Source organism: Cavia porcellus, unplaced genomic scaffold (genome assembly GCF_034190915.1).
Source record: "Cavia porcellus strain 051 isolate PalLab524CR breed Dunkin Hartley unplaced genomic scaffold, mCavPor4.1 scaffold_4, whole genome shotgun sequence".
Taxonomy (NCBI): Eukaryota; Metazoa; Chordata; class Mammalia; order Rodentia; family Caviidae; genus Cavia; species Cavia porcellus.
This window is the reverse complement of record NW_026947487.1, coordinates 100,440,898-100,462,175: the sequence shown is the minus strand read 5'-3', so window position 1 is coordinate 100,462,175 and position 21,278 is coordinate 100,440,898. Positions and strand designations below refer to the sequence as shown.

General features: G+C 44.5%; 2 protein-coding genes across 16 annotated transcripts in view; both read right to left on the bottom strand.

Moving 5' to 3' along the window:
• The window catches only part of Nfatc3 (nuclear factor of activated T cells 3), a 142,218-nt gene extending 134,829 nt beyond the window's left edge, over window positions 1-7,389 (bottom strand). For 3 of the 7 annotated variants that reach the window (XM_063247543.1, XM_063247544.1, XM_063247545.1), the window contains exon 1: window positions 6,959-7,387. In XM_063247543.1, coding sequence (XP_063103613.1) covers window positions 6,959-7,061 — 103 coding nt within the window. In that variant the 5' untranslated portion in view covers window positions 7,062-7,387. Of the gene's footprint in view, window positions 1-6,958 lie in introns of all 7 variants that reach the window. The other 4 variants (XM_063247546.1, XM_063247547.1, XM_063247541.1 and 1 more) reach the window with 3 other exon arrangements.
• Window positions 7,390-11,298: 3,909 nt separating this feature from the next.
• Window positions 11,299-21,278, bottom strand: part of Dus2 (dihydrouridine synthase 2) — a 50,981-nt gene continuing 41,001 nt past the window's right edge. For 8 of the 9 annotated variants that reach the window (XM_063247550.1, XM_063247551.1, XM_003472002.5 and 5 more), the window contains 6 exons: window positions 20,850-21,018; window positions 17,358-17,479; window positions 15,755-15,904; window positions 14,546-14,633; window positions 13,424-13,497; window positions 12,674-13,207 (listed from right to left, as the gene is read on the bottom strand). In XM_063247550.1, coding sequence (XP_063103620.1) covers window positions 12,970-13,207; window positions 13,424-13,497; window positions 14,546-14,633; window positions 15,755-15,904; window positions 17,358-17,479; window positions 20,850-21,018 — 841 coding nt within the window. In that variant the 3' untranslated portion in view covers window positions 12,674-12,969. Of the gene's footprint in view, window positions 13,208-13,423; window positions 13,498-14,545; window positions 14,634-15,754; window positions 15,905-17,357; window positions 17,480-20,849; window positions 21,019-21,278 lie in introns of all 9 variants that reach the window. The other variant, XM_063247552.1, reaches the window with a different exon arrangement.

Sequence of the window (21,278 nt, the reverse complement as noted above, 5' to 3'; positions counted from 1 at the left end):
CCATTTTATATATCAGTATTTGACTATTCTAAGACTAAATTTTCTCACCAAAAATATCCTTCTGATTACACCTCATTGAAAATATAAATAAGAGAGGAAGCCACCAAAACAGCTTGGGCCACACATGCTGGTACAAATCTGTAGTCCCAGCACTTGAGAGGCTAAGACAGGAGGACTGCGTGGGCAACACAGTTTTTTATTTTATTGGTACACTATAGATATACATAATGAAAAAGGGAATTTGTACTTCTATATGCTATATCTCGCTTCTTTTTTCCCCCTTCCCCTCTCCTCCCTTCAATCCCTCTTTCGCTTATTTATAAAAGTTTTACTTCCCATTTTTTCTATTTGTTGTTTGCTTGTCCCTTTTTTCCTTTCTCCTTCCTATTTCCCTTGTTCTCCTTCTCCTTTGAACATTTGCTTCACATTTTCTGGGCTATATGGTTTAAGGCCAGCTTTAAGTATATAGAGAAATCTTGCCTCAAATAAAACAAACAAGCAAGCAAACCAATCAACCCACCAACCTAGCTTGGACTATGCCTCCAATAAGAACATGTACAACTTTATAGAAATTTTCCTTTGCTGCAGAAAGATATAGTAAGAAAATGGTTCTACAGCTTGTCCTAAATTAATACGTAAATTGCCCATAAAGATACAGGCCTTCCTGAACCCCTACAATGTCTTGGGTGTGTTCAAACATTTTAACTATTCATACACGTTCACACGTTTTCTTTAACAAAAACTACAGAAAACCTCTACTACTTCAGAGGATATGCCAAAATACCCTTCTGTACTGGAAAACTGGAAAACCTAAGAAACCCAAGACAAAGTCAACACTTTTACAATGATGAATCTTAACAACACGATACTGATCCTTCAAAAAAAATTTATTTTCTTGGCAGTACTGGGAATTGAACCCAGGGCATTCACCTGAATTACATCCCCAGATTGGTTTTTCTTTCTTCTGAAAGGTTTTATTTGGAAGATAGGGTCTCCCTAAGTCACTAGATCACCCAAGCTGGGCCCAAACTTGTTTTGCTGCCGCAGTGTCCCAGAATATTACTGAGATTATACATTTGCACCATCATACCCAGATGACACTGCCATTTTCCTCCCCTAGGTTTTTCCTCATACCTACTAAAATACATATGTTCACTATTCTCCACCAAAGGGTTTTGCTAATATCTCCAGGAGCATCCTTCAACCCCCATCAGGAAATATACTGAAGAAGCAGTATTAAATTATTTTTCTAAGTCAAATTGAAATGTTTACCACCAACTGAAGCATCTAATACACATTTTCACTGCTTTCAAGTCTACACAAAATGCTGGCCAAAGGTAAGGAAATATGGATTAGCAACAATCAAATTCTCCCTTATAGTACTTAATGGGCTGTACAAATAAGCAACTTTCTTTTTCATCCTCATTTAAATATTTCATTTTACTAACAATGGTTAGCAAATCAGCCATCTTTTACAATCTACCAGTTAGTCACAACCTAATTTTAAAAAGTGGAAAAACAATACTAAAAACAAATGACCTTCTAACCATGGATAGGGGCCCACGCCTGTGATCTCAGTACTCAGAAGGCTGAGGCAAGAGAGTCACCACACAATGGAGGAGGGGGCTGGGGATTTAGCTCAGGGGCATAAGCACCTGCCTTCCAAGCAGGCTGTCATGAGTTCAGAAATCAAACCACAAAATGGAGGGCAGCCTGGGCTACATAGTGAGTTCAAGGCCAGCCTGACCTATATAGCAAGACCTTGTCTCAAAGACAAAAATAAACAAACAAACCAACAAACCAAATGATCTTGTTACTTTGTAAAATATGAGAACACTGAACAAAAGACTAGAATTAAGAGGATAAAATAAAAATGTCTAAAACCAAATAACCCAAATTCTGTAAATTAGGATTACAGGCCCTCTAATCTGTTCCTGCTTTTTTAGAGTTTTATGCAGCACCATACAAGTGTAAAGGTTAGGAAAGAGGGAATAAAAAACACCTATCCAGTTATGTGTGTCTTTAAAGAAAGGTGTGTGTAAGTATGGTTTGTTTGTTTTTTGGTACCAGGGATTGAACTCATAACCTCATACTTGCCAGGCAGGCAGGTGTGTGTTTTTAAAGAAATATTACCACTACTTAAAGAGCATTAGTGAACCAGAACTATGCCCAGAGCTTTAAATATATTATCCTACTTACAAATTATATATTCAAATTATACTTCATATAAGAATTACATGAGACAGTAAATAATAATAAACACATGGATCAACTCACCAATAACTAGATAAAGTAAAAATATGTAAACTATAGACAATAATCTAGAAAGTTTCTCAACTTTACATGTGAAAAACTTGTAAATTAAAGTACTATATGATAAAAATTATATATCCTTCATAATAAAGTAAATGTCTTACAAAAATACAGATTGCATTAAGACAGTTCTCTTCTAGAAAACAGTAATAGTATAGCACACGTTCTTCCTAGTGACCCTCATTTAGGACTAGAAAATCAGTATTTAATAGTGAAATTTTGGATTTGCAATTATAGTATCAAACTACATTAGAGCTAATACAATCAATACACTAAAATAGAGTACCAGAAGTTGATCTTTATAAGGGCAAATAATGGAATACATTAAATACCTATTTTAAATTCCTTATTTCCTACTAAGGTATAATTTGAAGCCAGATACCAAGAAGTTTAACAAGATAGTTTGATTAATTTTAAAATTTTTAATTCTAAAAAATCAGAGCACTGCCAGGTGTGGTAGTGCACATCTGGAGATTACTCCAAATTTGAAGGCAGCCTGGGCTACAAAGCCAGTTCCAGACCAACCTGAACTGCATAGCAAAACCCTGTCTCAAAAAACAAAACAACAACAACAAAATCAGAGCACTAAGAACTAAAAAATAAAAAAACAAGAGACTCTATAGTGTCTTAAAAAATCTTAAAACATCTCAGAATAAAATAAAAGTCAGAGCCAGGGATAGTGATGCATGTATATACCACTAGTACCCTGACAAATGGATCAAAAGTTTAAGCATAGCCTGGACAATTTGGTGACTCAGTGAGCTCCTGTCTCAAAATGAAAAAAAAAAAAAAAAAAAAAGAGGCAGAGGGGGCAGTGGTTGGGATATAGCTCCATGTAAAGGTCCTGCATCCAATTAACGAAATAAAGTCAGTAACAAAGAGATTCATTCAGTGTTATAAAGTGTAACACAAATCCTCTAAAGTGTACTTTAAAAAATTTTTTTTAATTTTTGTTTTTTTGATACAAGGTCTTTTTATGTAGCACAGGCTGGCCTCAAACTCATAGCGATCCTCCAACCTCAACCTCCTAAATACTGGGATTACAGGCTTGTACCACCACCACACCCAGCCTAAAGTATACTTTAACAAATTTGCGTAAGGACAATTACTAAATTCAGTGTTTTAGCTCATCCTTATTCTCCATCTCCTCCTCCCACCAACCATTTTCCAAAACTGTCCCATGCTCGGAATGGCGGCACACACCTGTAATCCCAGCACTCAGGAGGCTGAGGAGGAGAACTGCAGCAAATCTGAGGGCAGTTTAGGCTACATAGTAAGTGCAAGCCAGCCTGCACTAAAGTGAGACTATCTAAAAAAAAAAGAAAGAAAGAAAGAAAGAAAGAAAGAGGGCAAAACAAAACCAACTCTGTCCCCAGGGTAGAAACGTAGATATTGGGTAAGTATGCTTGAACCTTCTGGGATATAAAACCACAATAGGCCAAAATTACCAATATCTGTTATTTCACAGAACCAATAAAAGCCAAAGAATTAAAACAATGCTTATCAACTTCCTCAACCATAAAAAATAGTGAGCACTGATTCAATTTAAGTGGTATTTATTAATTCGTTCAACAAATACCAGGGGCTGCTATGTAATGGCATTACGCCAGTCACTGATAATACAAGATACAGACATTATCCATGCTCACAAGGAACTTCTATTCCAAAGGAAAACAACCCACCATGAAGTAAATACACTGACAGAATCCAGCACTAATGTGTATTCTACTAAGCAAGTTTATTTTCATGGCCTACTTCACTCTATGTACCTTCTTAAACACAGTTAATCTAATTAACTCTTTCAAATTACATACTATACTCTTATTTATGCTTATTAAAATGAGAACCAATTTTGTGAGTGAATTAATTCTGGAAACTTAGCTTTGAAAAAGTAGATGCAAATGCATTTTATTTCAAAGAGAGAAAAAAAAAAAAAGGAAAAAAATGTAGTCTCTTGGTGTTCATAGTAGCACACTATTCACAATAGCCAAAAGGTGCAAACAGCCTAAATGTCCATCAATGGATGGAAGAATAAATATCATGGTGTGTATAAATATAGGTACACAATGGAATATTATCGTACTGATACATGCTACAAAGTACATAGCCCACAGTGATATATGTGCACCCATGTTTATTGCAGAATAATCTGCAATAGCTAGATTTTGAAAACAACCTAAATGCCCATCAGCTGAGGAATGGATAAAAAAAGAGGTGGTATTTTTATACAATGGAGTACTACTCAGCCATAAAGAAGGATAAACTTGAGACTTTTATAGCTTAAGTGGATGCAACTTGAGACCATACTGATAAGTGAATTAGACACCCATGTGTAAACACCATATTGTCTCCCTAGTGTGAGAAGCTGAAAGACTACATATACAAGAGTCAAGACTGTTATACTACTAATTTCTCTGAGCTCATCAAAGAGAAAACTTTGTGCTAGTACTGTTCAGAGGATTAAATGCAGATGTCTTGTACTGAGTAACTGATTTGAAGATAACAATATGCAATGTATATACCATTGTTCCCCCAATTATTGTGTTTTGAAATTGTTTTATTTTTCTCTTTAAAATAAAAGTGCATAAACCATAAAACATTATATTAAGTTAAAGAAGCAAGTGACAAAAGATCACATATTATATGAGTCCATTAACACAAACTATCCAGAATAAGTAAATCCATAGAGACAGAAATCAGATTGTTGGTTGCCAAAGACTGCCAGGGAAAAATGGATAACAGAGAACTGTTTACATGATACAGAATTTTCTTTGGGGGTGGAGAAAATGTTTTGGAACTGGCTAAAGTGGTCACACGCAATACTGAGTGTCAACAGATTACAGCTTATTTGTATGTATTCCCCTCTAATAAAAAAAACTTTAAAATTACCTGCTATAATATTTTAAAGTGGATTTTTTTCTCACAAATAAAACTGCTCATGTTCACCTTTGAGTTTAATTATAAATTGAATTACAAACCTGAACTGAATTCCTTCTAGATGACCTTCCCTCCACCCTATACTAGGGATTGAACTCCCTTCCACTAACCTACGTCCCTACACATTCCTAGCCCTTTTACTTGATGGAGAATCTCACTGAATTGTCCCAACTAATCTCAAATTTGTGATCCTTCTACTTCAGTTTCTGGAGTAACTGAGAACACAGGCATGTGACACCATGCTTAATTAACCTCTTTATTGATCACATATTTAGTATATAGGGGGCTTTAAACTAAGTCTGTGCCCGCGAAAAAGTGTACTGATATTAATTATATATTTTCTTTTTAAATTTTTGTTCTCCAATTTTAATTTTTATTGTATGTAAACATACAATATTGTATGTTTAAGAATATACAAAGATTTTTATTTTGTCCAGTCCCGATTGTCTTAAGTACAATGACAGCCTCTCTAAAAATTCTACTTTTCCTGTTCCTTCCTCTATTACAAAATATCCTACACAATTCAGTCTGCCTAGCAACACAGTTATTTCACAAACTCCTTTAGAATCCTCAGACTTTTTTACATCAATAAAATACTACAAAGTACTTAACAGCACCTTCTACATGGGTGCTTAAACAGTTTTGGTGCAATTGAAAATAAAGACAGGCAACACATAAGTATTATAAATTACATATTACATTGAAAAAGACTTCTAACAAGTACTGGTAAGGCAATGTACTGTAGTGCCCAGCAAATTCTCACGCCTCACTTTCATGTAAGTTTTTGAATGCAAATCTGGAGGACGATCTACTGAACGTCGATATAAAAACATTAATTCACCTAACGCCCAGAAAGAATAAATAGAGATTATTCTTATTTATCTCCTTTTTGAAGTTCGACTGCAAATGTAATAGGGAAAGTGAACTTAATGCATTCCAAACCAGGTCATAGGAGAGCTCCAGTCCCCGGTCATCTTGTTTCTGTTTCCTGATTGGTCTGATTTGCAAGCATTATGGTGCCCAGCTTTTGCAATTTACAAGATCCTCTAAATTATTTTCTAAGAAGAGCTTTTTTGTAAAAACAAAAATCGACTTGTGAACTTCGAAGAACTAGGAAAACGCATCCCTCCTTTAAAAAATACTTGCGAAATACTGTGCTCGAGCATGAAAACTCAGTTTTCAGAAAAGTTCCGTTATACTTACACTTCAAATTAACTGTGGGCCATAAACTTGTACAACTGCGAGTCGAAAGCACTACTCTCTTAAGATTTTAAAAAGCATATACGCGAATTCTAAGGCAATTCTACACTTAACGAATGTGCATCTTTCAAATAAAGACTTTAGAACCATCTAAAATTAGATGAAAAATCAAATGCGCTTAAGTACTTCAGAGACATTTCCCCCGCAACACACTCACAACGCCGCGACAACCAGATGCCACTTCGGCAGCAGCCCCGACCCTCGGCCTCAAATCCCGAGCGCCCACCCGCCACCGTCGTCCCAGCATCAAGTTCCCCACTATTTCGATTGCAGTCACCTCCGCGTCGCAGCAACCCACACGCCGCCTTGGCGATTTACATCCATCTTCATTCACCTCGCGCACACAGTCGGCGTTATCAGTCCCTGGACAACCAGGGGACCTAGGAAGAGGCGAGCTGGCGCGAGAGGAGAGCGGGTGCTCCTCGGTCCCGCCGGGCCCGGCACCCACCTGCAGGCCGCGAGCCCGGGGGCGGCGGCGCCGGCGCCCCGTCCTCGCCGAAGACGAGTTTAAAGTCGAGCTCGTCGTGGGCGCCACAGTTTGCAGTAGTCATCGGCGTGGTCCGGGGTACTGCAGCTCGCTCCTGCTCAAGTGGCGGCGGCGGCGGCGGCGGCGGCGGCAGTTCCTCAGCGCCGCTTCATGCCGGGCCGCGCCGGCCAAGAGGTCGTGGCTCCTCCGCAAACTTTCCGGGCGGGGCCCGTGGCGCCGAGCGTTCCGTTCCGTTCCGTTCCAATCTAAAAAGTTGGCCGTAGGCCGAGCCGCACAGCAGCCACTACTACCACCAGTCGCTGGTGCCTAGGCAGCTACCGTCGTCTTAATCCAGGATCCCCGCCCCCCCCCAGTCGCCGCCGCCGCCGCCACCACCACTACCACCAGCGCGCTCCCGCGCCGCGTAGCGCATCTGACCCCGCCCCTACCGCGCGCCCATCTGGGCCAGCAGCCCATAGGCCAGCGGCGCGTAGGACAAGCCAGGGAGCCCCGCCCTCTCGCCAGCCTATCGCGTGACTCCCTCTCAGACGAGAAGAAAGTCACGTGAACACCGAGAGCCAAAGACCCTTGCTGCCTCTTGGGAGTTGTAGTCGAGTGTCTTCACTCCGCCATTTCCTGCAAGCCCGACGGGAGTACGGCCGACTGACTGCTCACATCAGTTGGATTGAGGAACCCACCACAGGACAACAAGAGGAGGTGTCTTTTTGAGTGGATCTCCTTCGCGGAAGGGGCACTTGAAGGCTAGGCTTATGGGTTTGGTGGTAGGGGCCGCGCCGTGGTTATGGCTGTATTTTGAGAACACCCTGCCTCCAATATTTTTTGGACACCGCTCACACCCGCGTCCACCTACCCCAACCTCAATGGAGGAGTTCTTCAAAGATTGACGACTGAACCTGAGCCTGCAGTTAGTTAGAAGGCCTGGGTTGCGACTCGGAACTCGCGGTCACTGGAAACCCATCCTGCCTGGGGGCCTACCTTTTTGTCCCCTCTGGCCTACCCAGGCTGCTGCTCCGCTTCAAAACAGAATAAGCGTTGGAGGTTTCCGCGGAGATTTAATCGCAGCTGATCTGTCCCCAGCTGCAAGTGGAACAAGCTGAGCTAGAAAGCCTTTTGGTTTTTTGGGTTTGTTTTTTGAGACACCTTCTGTAGTTGAGGGTGGCCTTAAACTCACTATGTATCCTATGGTAGCCTCAAACTCACGGCAATCCTCAAGCCTCAGCCTCCTGTGTGTTGGGGTTACAGGCATATGCCACCACCCTGGCAGGATAGCCCCTTGGTTAAATTTGTACCACTCAGAGCTCTGTATCCTTATACAGATGCAAAAACAGCAGGGACCAAAACACCCAAACTGGTGGCTGCCTGTGGAAAGTGATGTTGCCTAAAGGCCAATTTTCACTCTTGGCACCTCTCCAGGGTGCGTGCCTTCCCTGAGGACAGCCTGAGACACTGTCTCTTGGGGGCTGGGACACAGAGCCTGGTATGTTTACTCTGGGCTCTACCAAGGCCCTTGTGTAGATAGGGAGTCTAGGGACATTCAGTGATTACCTTCTTCAGCTACATGCCTTGGGCACAGAGCCCGAAGTGTGTTGTTCCCTAGGTTGCTCTACAAACATGGGCTGTCACACAGGCTTTCCTACAAGTGAGAGGCCTTAGAAATGTCACTTCACAAGACCCACAGCAAATACGACACCATCCCAAAAGCTCCTGGGAGAGGGGAATGGTAGAGTGAGTTTCTCAGCTAACAGGAAACTCAACTTGGGGAGCCCAACAAAGCTTTAGGTCAAAAGCAGCAGCAATGTCTGAGCATGTGAGATGGTCATCTTGAACAGGTTTATTACCTTCCCAGCGCTTTGTGCTTATTCCTATGCTGAACCTGGGGGTACAGAGATAAATTATTCTCCCTTCTGGGAGCACTGGACAGGAAGGAAAGCAAATCTATAAATACTGTGAAGAGAGATTAGAACTCAGCCAGTTCCAAAATGTTTCGAAACAAGATGGGTAGGAATTGGAAACAAAAGGTGAGGAAAATTCATTCCAGGCAAAGAATGGATTTCCAAAGACATGGAGACTAGAAAGTACCTGCAGTAATCAGGTGTGGCACACACCTGTAATCCCAGCACTCAGGAGGCTGAGACAGGAGGATCAGTGCAAGTTCAAGGCCAGCATGAATTTTGTAGCAAGGTACTGTTAAAAAAAAAAAAAAAAAAGTACCTGTAGTGGGCAGAAGCAAAGATAGATGAGGCTGGATGAATGGGCAGAGTGCAGAAGGATACTGTGAGGGCCCTGGACTTTAGCATGAGGGGATTAGGAAGCCATGGAAGGGTTGTTAAAGGTAGTCAAGGAAAGGGAGCACATGGCTGAGATGAGTGGAAAATCCTTAATAAGCTATCCTGTCTTCAGAGGATCTTCAGCATTGAGGGCCTGACTGGAAAACTTACAGCACAAATGCCACATTAGCTCTGAAGTCTTCTGCCTCAGACAGATTGTGGACCCAAGTGTTAGTACCATTTATAACACAACTCTGCTATAATTTAGGGTTTCCAAATCTTGGCCAGTTTACTTTCCTCCATAAAACTTAAGGCAACTTCAGGATACATCTCCCTTCCCACTCCCACATACATACTTCTTATGTTGTCATCTGAGAAAATAGACTTTTATCCAGGCCATCTTCCAGACATGCCTTTGCCTGAATCTGAGACTCAGCCAGTCAAGGGAGAAGGGAGGCAGGAAGTAGATCCTGGGCCTATCAATACCTCCGACCCCTGGGAAGGGACTGCAAGTAGTACATCTGTGTTCCCAGGCACCAAGCGTCTTAAGAGTACTTAAGAGGGCCATGTCTTGGAATGAATTTTTGGTATGGGGAAAACTGATCATCTAACATGAAGTAATGAGAGCTGAGACAAGTGCTAAATGAGGAAGCAAGTCATCACTTTCTAAGAAACTGAAGCACATACTTTTTAGCCTCATTCCAAAGCTCCTGCAGGTCATCGGACCAGTTTCTAGTCCTGAGTGTTGTGAAACAGAAACCAGAACAATTGACAGAACTGCAGGATACACAAGGACTGTGGGAGTCCCTGTACTTTCCCTCTCCTTGTGTGCGAATACCAGCCTGGCCTGAGAATTTGAAAATTAAGGAGAGCCACATATTTAATCCCCTCATGCTAAAGCCAACAAACCTAGCCTTCCTGATTTACTACTGAAGGCCCTCCTATATCCTTAGAGCTAATGGGATGGTACAGCTTAGTTGATCCTAGCCTCCTGTTTGTTTTCGTTTTTCCTGAGACAGGGTCTCGCTATGTAGTTCAGGTGGGCCTTGAACCCACTATGTTAGCCAAGGCTGGTCTCAAACTTGCAGTGATCCTCCTGCCTCAGTCTCCCAACTGCTGGGATTACAGGCATGTTTACTATGCCAGTGTCCTCTTGTCTCAAACTAGGGAACACAGGAGGAACCTTGGGAGTTTAGAAAAGTTCTTCCCCTCCATGCCTTGCATCTCCTTACCTTGTGGTCTTATTTTAGTCTTCTAAGCCTGCTCCCTACCCCATGCCAACACTGGCCATAGAGGACACAAGCATTGCCCTTCAGCAGGTCCCAATCTGGGCCAAGAGGATAAGGCCAGCCAACTACAACCTCCAAAAGTTAGTTGCTGAAGTCAGCACAGGTTGCTGAGAAGATAGGTCAGCACTTTGTCCTCTAACATGAGACTAAGGGATCTGGATGTGGTCCAGAGGGCAGTCTTGTAGAGCCAGGAAAGAATTCTGAGCAGCAGCACATAGGAGGTTAAAGAGATTCCCCCTCATTTTTGCACAAATTCAGTCATCTTCCTGTGCCTTTGGAAGTCCTGCCACCCTCTCTAGCCTTACCCTTCCATCTCATGTTCATATCAAAATCATTCATCCCCAAAATGTGATGAACTATGGGGAAGGTCTCAAGGTGGCTGGAATGGAGTGTCATAGGTACCAGCCATCTTAGTGGCAGACTTCTGTCTTTGCCTTTCCTTTTCCATAGCCCAGAAATAAACCTGACCCTGCTAGAGGGAAGGGCTACCCCAGGAAAAATCACACTGATGGAAGGAGGGGCCTGAGATCAACACTCAGTCCCACCAGAGAGACAGATCTCAGTATTCAACGTCAAGTTCTCACAGGGTTCTCCCTGGCATGCATGGGTTGGGAGACAGGGGGTGCCCATGGGACCTCTCTGCCTACCCAAATCTAGTTCTGAAACAAGGAAAGGTAAAAGGATCATTTTGATTGAGACCATTTTTAGTAAAAAAAAAAAATCAGAAATAAATTGTGCCTAAAGCTTGGTAGGTGGGTCTGGACTTTATTCCACATGACAGAGGGGGTCTTTTCTGGAGCACCAGTTTAGTGTCTTGGCATGGAGTGACTCCATTAGCCACTCCATCACAGGCCAGCCTGTTATCTTCCAGCCAGGGAGGCAGAGGACAGCTGATCCCACTGTCAGAGAAGGGCCCCTAGGGGCAGAGTGAGCTAGAAATGAGTTGCCCAAAGTCAAACTGTAATGCACTGTGGGAGGTAGCTGGGAATATAGTATCCTTACCTGCATGCACTTAGAAGAGCATGTGGGGTGACCAGGAGGAGCAGCACCAGGACTCAGACAAAGCCTCACCCACCAAAGCCCTGATCCAGAGACTAGGGCCAGGAGTTGCTGGTGTGACATACCGGCCTGACCCCTTGGGGCTGGGTTACCACAAATCCGTGAGGCACACCACAGGGAGATATATGGAAAAGGACCTTGGCCCAGAGGTGAATCCTCCCCCCAAGCTGCCTAGCAAAGGTACAGTCAGGGCAGCATGTTTACAATGGAGGAAACAGTGGGTAGGGCGGGACCTTTGGTCAGAATGCCCCTCCCAGTAAGCGGGGGAGGCCCCAAGAGGTGGTGGTAGCCGTTTGTTTGTTTCTCACTGCCAAGAGGAAATTAAAGTGAATCTGCCACTTCCTTCCGGCCCCAAGTGGGGTTGGGGGAGGGATGGGTGCATAAACTGTGAATTGCAATAGCCAAATTGCTGTCATCAGCACCTTGCAATGCCCCCTGCCCAAAGCAGTACCTTATCAAGTCTGAGTCCAGTCAGGCTTAAGAGACTCAGGGGCCACAGTTTCCTGTTTACAAGGCAAATACTCAGGTTACCCCCTGAACTCAATGAGATGGTCTCTTAGTGGAGCTCCAAATGCCCTAATCTGTCTCCCAGATTTCATAGATTTCCATCAACAAAGTCAACTAATGCCCAGGATCTCAAGTTTCCTTGAGTGGGTTCTGGCTTAGCCCAAATTGAGTGGGCTCGAAAGGTGACAGCCCATTCCCCACCTCTACTTTCCAACACCATAAACCTCTAAGAATGGGCCGGGGATATGCTTAGGGTTTTTTTTCTTTCTTTCTTTCTTCTTCTTCTCCTTTTTCTTCTTCTTCTTTTTAGAGACATGGTCTTATTATGTAGTTGAGGCTGGCCTTGAATTCACTATGCAGCCCAGGCTTGCCTCAAACTTACAGCAATTCTGCTTCAGCCTACCAAGCACTGGGATTACATGCATGCACCACTGTGCCTGGTGGGACATGCTTTAGGAAGCTCCATCTTTGTGCAGAGGGTGGGAATGGAACAATTATGGCAGGACATAAGTCTGTGTTTGAAGATGCCCCAGGATGAAGCAGTTATCCTTGAGTGAGGTTAGTATTTTTATTGCACTGTACCAATGTCAGGTTAAGGAGGCATCACCTGAAAATCTTCCTGTTTTCACCCAGGTCACTAGAAACTTGGCGCAATAACTCAGACTTCCCCCAGGAAAGAAGAGATCCTGGGGTACTCCTTGGCCTGTGCTTCAGGCTAATGGCCTGGGCCTGGACTCCTGCCAGGCAGGGTTAGCGAACTGTCCACTAGCATCTGGTTTATCTTCTGGTACCAAAGGCCATCTCAGAGGTAGGCCCAAGGAGTGAGCCACCAGGACAGGAACAGTAGTAGTCACCAGCCTTCCAGAGGGCTCTCTTTATCACTTTGCAACACCACAAAGGGCTTCTTGCATAGCTCTCCAGGCAGTGCTGACTCCTGAGCTTTGGGGCCCCCAGGGTCCTGGTCAGGGGTCTCCCGCTTGCGCTTGTGCAGGGAGGGACTTTCCTCACCCAGCCGACCCTCAGGGAGGCCCTGGCTCCGCAGACAGACAATGGCTGCAGTTTGCTCTGCCAGTTTCTTGGACTTGTCCCTGGATAGACAAAGCATAGGGCAATAACATAGGTATGCAAGTTGCAAGCCTGGAGATTGGAAGGTCAACTGTGTATACCCTTGGCAGAGATTCTGATGAAATTGAGTAAGGGCTTTATGTGGGGACACCAGTGCTCATGTATACCACTCTCTCAGGCCAATGCTAGATTCAGATTGCCCCATCCCAAACCTCATGTCCTCTGATGAAGAAACTCACCATAAGGTAGACTGGTACTTTTGCTCTGCAACAGTAACAGTGGAGCAGAATAGGCGATCTAGAGGTCGTTGAACCTAGTACAGAGAGAGAAGGAAATAAGGCTGGCTGCCCTGGGGGCCAACCTGCTATCTCTCGTCAAAAGTAGATAAAGGGAAGTACTTCCAACCCAAGTTAAATAGCTGACTGATCACATATCCTCCTATGCAAAAAATGTCTGGTACATGGAAAAAAGACCAACACATAAATTGACAGTGATACTGAGGGTGTCCTCATTTCTCTCATAGATCTAAACAAAGGGCTGTCATAGCCTTTTGCTGCATACATTAAGACCTCCTCCTGCTGATATTTGGATGTCTTTCCACATGAGAAGTTTATCAGATGGCAAAGGGGTGACAGAGGACAAGCATGAGCATAGAAAAGGCACACACCTGGCAGAGGGACCAGGTATGTAGCTAGAGCAGAGCACTGAGTAAGTAAGACCTAAAGCAGTGGAAGCATGTGGAGGAGGAGAGGGTTAGTGCACTATGCTGGTGTGGGGGGCTAAGGCTTGATCCTATAGGTACAGGGGAGCTGATGGCTTGAATAATGGAGACAAAGATTGAGTTTGTTTTGGAACAGTCACTCTGGCACCAGGGGTGGTGGTACCTGCTGCAATGCTAACATCTATGAGGCCAAGGCAGAAGGATCATGAATTTGAGGCAAATCTAGACTACATAGTGAGTTCAAGGTCAACCTGCAACACACAGTGAGACTTTGTCTGAAAAAATCCAAAAAAGTTACTGTGGCAGGTAAGAAAGGACATAAGGTCCAGAAGGTACAAGGCTGAAGGCCAGAAGGCTAGTTAGGAAGAGACAAAGCCTACAAGGACAAAAGGAAATGAAGAAAGACTATCTCAAGAGGCCAACTCAGAGGCTCCATGTCTGGGCCCCAATTATATACTCTATTGGCTGAGGCTGGGTCCAGAGATATGTATGCCTGAATTGGACAACAGGCCAAGGTCTGAGGATGGAGGGCAAGGTGAAATGCTAGCAAAGCAGCTTGCTAAGCAGATGCAGGGGGTGTGCAGGGATGATGGTACCAGCATTGTGGCTGGCTGCAGGTTAGTCCACAGCCATAACTCACCGTTTCGTACACAGGCTGTGATAACTTTTCTCTCCGGCACCACTCCAGTAAGCACATTTTTGGGGTGATCTGGGGTGAGTATTGTCTCCTGGAGAAAAAAAGGGAAGCAGTTAGGGACCACTCACCATCCCCACTACCTCCTTCAGCAAGGGACCCCTTCAGTTCCTGGTAGGAGCTACAGGAACTGGAAGAACTGACACACCAGGCTGCTGCCTTAATGTTCCTGTGCCTAGTCCCCTGCAAAATCCTTCCTGTCTTACTAGCAGTTAAGGCCTAGGTTCTAGCTAAAAGGAGGATGGGTTTCAGCATGCTTGTATACTGGGTGGAGAGGATAAAGCATTCTGAGCTCCAGCCTGTAAAACCATTGTCAACAGCTAGGAAAGAAGGTCCAGTTTAGCTCTTATGATAAGAACAGAGGAAATGGGTACAAGTAAGCAACATAGATGGTCATAAAATGATATCAGGGTCTAGCTCAGTGCATAATCTGATTCTATCTGCTCAGAGTCAAGATCATCTGCTGCAACCACAGACACAATAGACGCTGGCTTCACAGTCTGTAACCAACAGACAAGAGTAGGAAGGACATGTTCCAACTTTCTACTGGGAGCTCCCTCTGGCATATGACTGGCCAACAGCTGTACTCCCTCTCCCACTCCCACCCCATGTCCTTGCCAGACAAGACTGGCTCAAGATCTGGGTCTGGGGTCTGGAGAAAGGCTCAGATCCAGATGGCAGAGGATAAGGATGAAAGCACCATTCAAAGCTGAGTCACAGTCTGAGACAAGAATCTGTCTGAGGCTACTTATGCCTGGAGAGGGTACCACAGGATGTGGGACAATGGGTACGAGCAGGGTACAGAGCCAAATGAGAATAAGCTCCTGGCAGCTGTTTGGAGCTCAATGCATACAGCCAGTCCTCAAGGCCAGGGGAAAACACAGACTTTTCAGGAACAGGAGGGAAGTAATAAGGAAAAAAGAGTATTTAGTCATCCTTGGGACAGCATGCATACCCTCAGCAGTGCTGCCTGGGCTTACAGCTTTCCTTACAAGTACCTTCTTAGGGAACTGAAACTAGTAACGAGTGTCCAAACCAAGGAGACTTGTGGTCCCTAACTTCACCACCAATCAATCACATATAGCAGCCAATTTGCTGCTTCAGTCAGATCCTGGCACTAAGCCTGGTTCTGTGTAGGCCAAGCTAGAAACTTACCGATCAAACTTGACAGCCAACTTAATGACACCAGAGGTATCTTCAGCTGGCTCCCCAACCTCTTCTGGAGTCCTGGCCAAAAGCTCAGTCCTTCGGGCATTTAACTCCCGAGTGGTCTCCTCATAGAAGGTACCAAGGCCAAAGGCCTCACTGTGGAGAAAGCACCAGAGCCAGACAAGTACTTTAGTAGAGGAGCACCAGAGGTGCTGGAGGAACAAAGGGCCCCATCCCTGAGAACTCCTGTATTGTATACATCAAAATTCCACTGGGGGTCTGGGCGATGAAGATACCATCTGCCCACCCCATGTCCTAAGTCCACTTGGAGTAAAAGCTTGAGAGAGAATATGAATTTCTGAGCATGGATACTTGAGGAAGACTGGGTTGGAAAAAACGTTTTTACAGGTCAACCCCACCACCTGCAGCCTTTCTTCAAGGCTAGCTAAATAGGTAGGTGTCCCTGGCCAGGTGTGACTAAGCCTTATCCTCATGTGGCTCGCATGAGGAAGAGACAGAGGCTTGACCACAAGTGGTTCCTTGCTTTGTACCAGGCCACAAGCAGTTACCACAAGCAGCCTAAACTGAGATACTACCCAAAGCTGTAGATTTACACTCTGTTTTAAAGGCCAGTTGCTTAAGCTAAGTGGGACAAGGACAGAAACAATGCCATAATCCGGGGGTGAAAGGAGGATTCTTCCATGGCTTTTCCCTTCCAGGAGAGATCTTTTTTTTTTTTTTTTTTTGTCTTTTTATTGGTACAGGGGATCGAACTCACGACTGCCTGCTTGCAAGGCAGGCGCTTAGGCGGCTGAGCTAAAATCCCTAGCCCCAAAATCTTAGCCACTTGAGCAAATACTTTTTTTTTTTTTTTTTTGTATTTTTACTGGTACCAGGGATCGAACTCACGGCCACAGGCTTGCAAGGCAGGCGCTTATGCCACTGAGCTAAATCCCCAGCCCCCCAGGAGAGATCTTAGAGGCTGATGGATACCCAAGAAGATGGAGCTCTAAGGATGACAGTGATTCAGAAAGGCCTGTTGGGGGAGAGAGGATACAGATAGCCAATGTGTGTGCCCTTCCAAGCAGAGGAACCATAGGAGCACAGATATGGAGATATAGAAGCAGGCAGGGAACTGTGGGAATTGGAACTAGGTTAAACTATGAAGGACCCCCAGTGACAACCACCTGAGTTGGATCCTGCACCAGATCTGGAGGACCAATGGGCAGCCTCATGTTGCAGTATAATGGGTGCAGGATCAGGCCACAGACTCTACAGGCCTCCTTTTCCCAATCATTGGGAGGGCCACATTGACAGTGCCATTAATGGAAAAGCCCACTCTCCTCAGGAATTGCCAAACTTCTTTTGCATTTTTCTACCCTACTGGTGCCCTAGTTCCAATTTCTGCTGCTGAAATCAGTCTAGGAATGAACATTCCAGAGTTTTAAAGGTATCTCCTTCTATGAGGCAGACCTGTACTGGTAACCCACTCCTCCACATCCATGTCCAGAAGCTGGGTCCCTGAGCCCTCAGAAAGTCAGCTTAGGGCTCAAAATTAAGCCTGGGCAATGTCTGTAAGGCCAGATGGACAGTCCATTGCCTTTCTTACCAAATTTCCTGGGAAGACTGGGCAGCATGGAGCAACTTTCCCTGGGGTGACTCCAACTGTTCACGTAGCATCTGACACAAACAGTACTTGGTGTTGGTGTAGTGGTTGTCATACTGCACTGCCTAGGAGGAGAACTAGCATGAGCCTATATTTTGGTAGGCTTCAATGAGGGTACAAGTGGTATGCTTATAGCCAAAGTAATGTGACCCCTTAAGAAGAGCCACCTCCACTTGGCCACCTAGTCCCCTAGCTAGCAGTACAAAGATTAAGGGTCACAGCCAAGGACTACAATTGCCAGACAACCTGCCGCAGACATAGAAGTGGAAGGGATCCCTTCCTGCTTCAGCTGCCACAGGTTACAATAGAGAACATAGTGCTAAGTATTTTCTGGGACAATGGGGAACACATCAAATTCTAACATGGGAAGTCTAGTCCTACCATACGGGTAAAATTTTCCTACTTTTTAGAACCTGGGTGGGAACCTTTGCTTTTTACACCTTAACTAGCCTCCTTCCAACTTCCCTTACATAGGTAAGGCATAGCCCCCATGTTCACACATGTTACCTGCCTGTTCCTGTATCACAACAAGTAAGAGGTGCAGCAGTTACCCCTTTCCACAGCCTGTGAGTTGAGGCCCAGGGAGGCCTGTCTACGGCAGTGGTGGTGAACCTTTTAGAGCTTTGAATGATACAAACAGTTTGTGTCACATATGCCATACGGTTCACCATAACTGGTCTGCACAGACACCTGCCTGGCTAGGATAGGGCAGAAAAGCAGCAACAGGTGAAGACTACTTGTATAGGTCCTCTGGAATCCCATGCCCACCCCTTGTTCCTAACTGTTCCAGAATCTCTGGCTGAGTCTACGTCATCAGTGTCTGGGAAGGTGCCATGGCATGCTCAAGACAAAGGGGAAAAATGATAAATGGGTCAGCCATGGTAGGCAGCAAGGCCATGATTCAGCTTGTTGTGGGAGGAGACCACAACAGAATTAGACCAGAAGCAGTCCTGTAACACTTGAGGCCACTCCCTTTCTCTGTGACAACTCACCCTATTGAGATCTTCCCAGCAGCAGTGAGAATGTCATCTTTCACTCAGTGAGCAGGCTCAGCACATACTTGCCAGTTGGCCAGAACTGGAGAGCTGACCTAGGCTGAGGCAATGCTGATCCAGACTGACAGACAGCTAGAACTCACCAGCCTGTCCAAAAGCATACCCAGAACGAAGGGGATAAAAACTGTAACACTAGAGCAGAGGCTCCAGGATAGACTGCCTAGCCTTGGACCCAAAGTACAGGGTCTTCTACCATACGCATCTTAAGCAGTCTTGAGAATACTTATGTACTATGCAGTCATGGCTTGGGGAGGCCATAGACAGTCCCAGACATGGGTAAGCCTAGGACTGAAGAGGATTGTGTAAGACTGGGTGGGTGAAGGATGCACCTCTGCTGATGCCCAGCTCATTGAAGAATTTGAGGATCACTGTTTCTGCTTATAGACAGGTGAAATTGATCAAATTTCAAGGATGTGTCTATGAAACAAGACAGGTGAATGCACCAAAAATTCCATTGGAGAAGCCAGGTGTGGTGGCATACACCTGTAATTCCAGCACTCAGGAAGCTGAGGCAGGAAGCTCGCTCCAAGTTTTAAGACAGCCTGGGCTACACAGTGAGTTTCAGACCAGCCTGAACTACACAGTGAAAATGTCTCAAAAAGACAAAAAAAACAAAACCAAAAATTTTTCTGCGGAGACATATTTCTGGCACTACTATCAAGCTCCCAGTGAGAAGAAACTGCTTTACAAAAAGTGATTCCTAGCAGGTGTTGTGATTCATGCCTGCAAACTCAATACACAGAAGGCCAAGGCAAGAAGATTTCTGCATGGATGAGACCAGCCTGGACTACATATTCAAGGCCAGCCCAAACAACATAGTGAGACCCTTACTCAAACAAAACAAAACACACACACACACACACAAGAAAAAATTATTCCTAAATTATTACTAAAATGCTAAAAAACTAAAATAGTTAGTTAAAAAGATAGTTATTAGTAGAATTGTCATTCTGTACTATGCTTATTACCCTAGCAACCATGTAATTAAAACACCAACCACATAGTTATAGATAAACTGACTGCATCATCATGCTGTTCTATATGGGTGTCCCCCTGAGTAACCTGTTTGCTGTGTCAACCTTTGTTCTCTTTGTAAGAGACAAATGATGTTGTGTCAACCATTGTTCCCTTTGTGAGACACAAATGTTCCTGGAATTGGCAGACTAAGGGCTATGAATTGGCTAACCACCCACTGTGAAATGCCTCTGACCTCAAGCAAAGCGGAACAAAGGCCCACCTTGTTTCAGTTTCTCATCGCTATGTACTTAATGGTCAATAAGCTAATCGTAAATAAACTATAAAAACCTGTCAAAATTCTAACCCAGTTGCACAGCTTTGCAAACTCCATCTGTACTGTGCCACTGGGTACCAGCTTAAATAAAAGTGCTTCTTTTTAAAAGACGTCTTGCCCCCTTCTTGACAACAGACAACATCACGGGGCTTGTTTCTGGGGTACAACATTCTCTATGAAGAGAGTTCAAGCTGAGCTACTTCCTAACTCACACTAAAACATTCTGGGAGTCAGCAATGGAGTAGTATTTTTCATGAGGAGGGAAAAAAGGGAGTTGAGACAGGGTCTCACTATGTAGTTTGGGCTGGCTTTAAACTCACCACGTAGCCCAGGCTGTCTTAAAACTTGCAACAATCCTCCTGTCTCAGCTTCCTGAGTGCTGGGATCATCACGTACCACCACACTCAGCTAGCAATAGAGAAGTGAGCTATAGCTACCATGCCTGAGGCTCTAGGTTCAGACCCCAGCACAGGACAGAGGAGGAGGATGTTTTATATTCTGACAGAAGACATAAATCAGGTGAGAAGTCTCTAAGGAGATAATCTGACCCCAACAATAACTACAAAGGCACCTCCTGGCTATGGCCTGTACCTGTGCCACCCCAGAAGCATGCCTCTCTTCAGTGACATAGAATTTCACTGTCCATGTGCAGGCACATGTGCACATTGCATTGGGACACAGAATGAGAACAATGTGTGTTTGGGGCCTCAGCAGCACTCTAGATCCAGAAAGTCTTTGCTATCACCTCCTCTTTCTTGAAGCTTTAGAAGTAGGTGATGGCAGGAGAACATGAACCACTGTTGTCTCTTCACATGGCAGCTGGGGAGACCCAATCCTTTATTATACGAGCTTAAAAAAAAAAAAAACAGAAAAGGGGCTGGGCCTGGTGGCACACACCTCTAATCCCAGTACTCAGGAGGCTGAGGCAGGGGAATTGCTACAAATTTGAGGCCAGCCTGGGCTACACAACAAGAACCTGTGTTAACAAAAAAAAAAAAAAAAAAAAGGAAAGAAGAAGAAGGAGAACAACAGTAGGCATTGCTGGCAGATAGTGAGAAATGGTGGTTTTGAAAAAGCACAGAGACGTACATATCTGATGTACTTCTGCATGACCTCTTCCAGGGGACGCAGACCATCCTTGAGGAAAATAGATGGGTTCCACATGGCTGCTCGGGCCACCATCACTGAAGATGCAGCTGTGGCTTGTCTAAAGTTCTCTATGTCCAAATGTTGTTGGATGTGATCATGAGATCCTCCACTGAAAAGCAACAGAAGGGTTAGGGTGTTCGCATCACAGAATCTACTAACACGGTAGCTTTGGTCAAGTCCCTTCAGCTATCAGAGCTTCAACAAAGTGGTGATTATAATGCATTCTTCATTGTGAGGTTAGGAGCACTAACTGAGATAATATATGGAAACAGCCTGAGTCATGTCTGGAACATAACAGGTATTCCAGAAATTTTACTTTTTTTCTCTCACATCTGAAGCACTGGTCAAAGCTACTTCTGAAAATGTGGG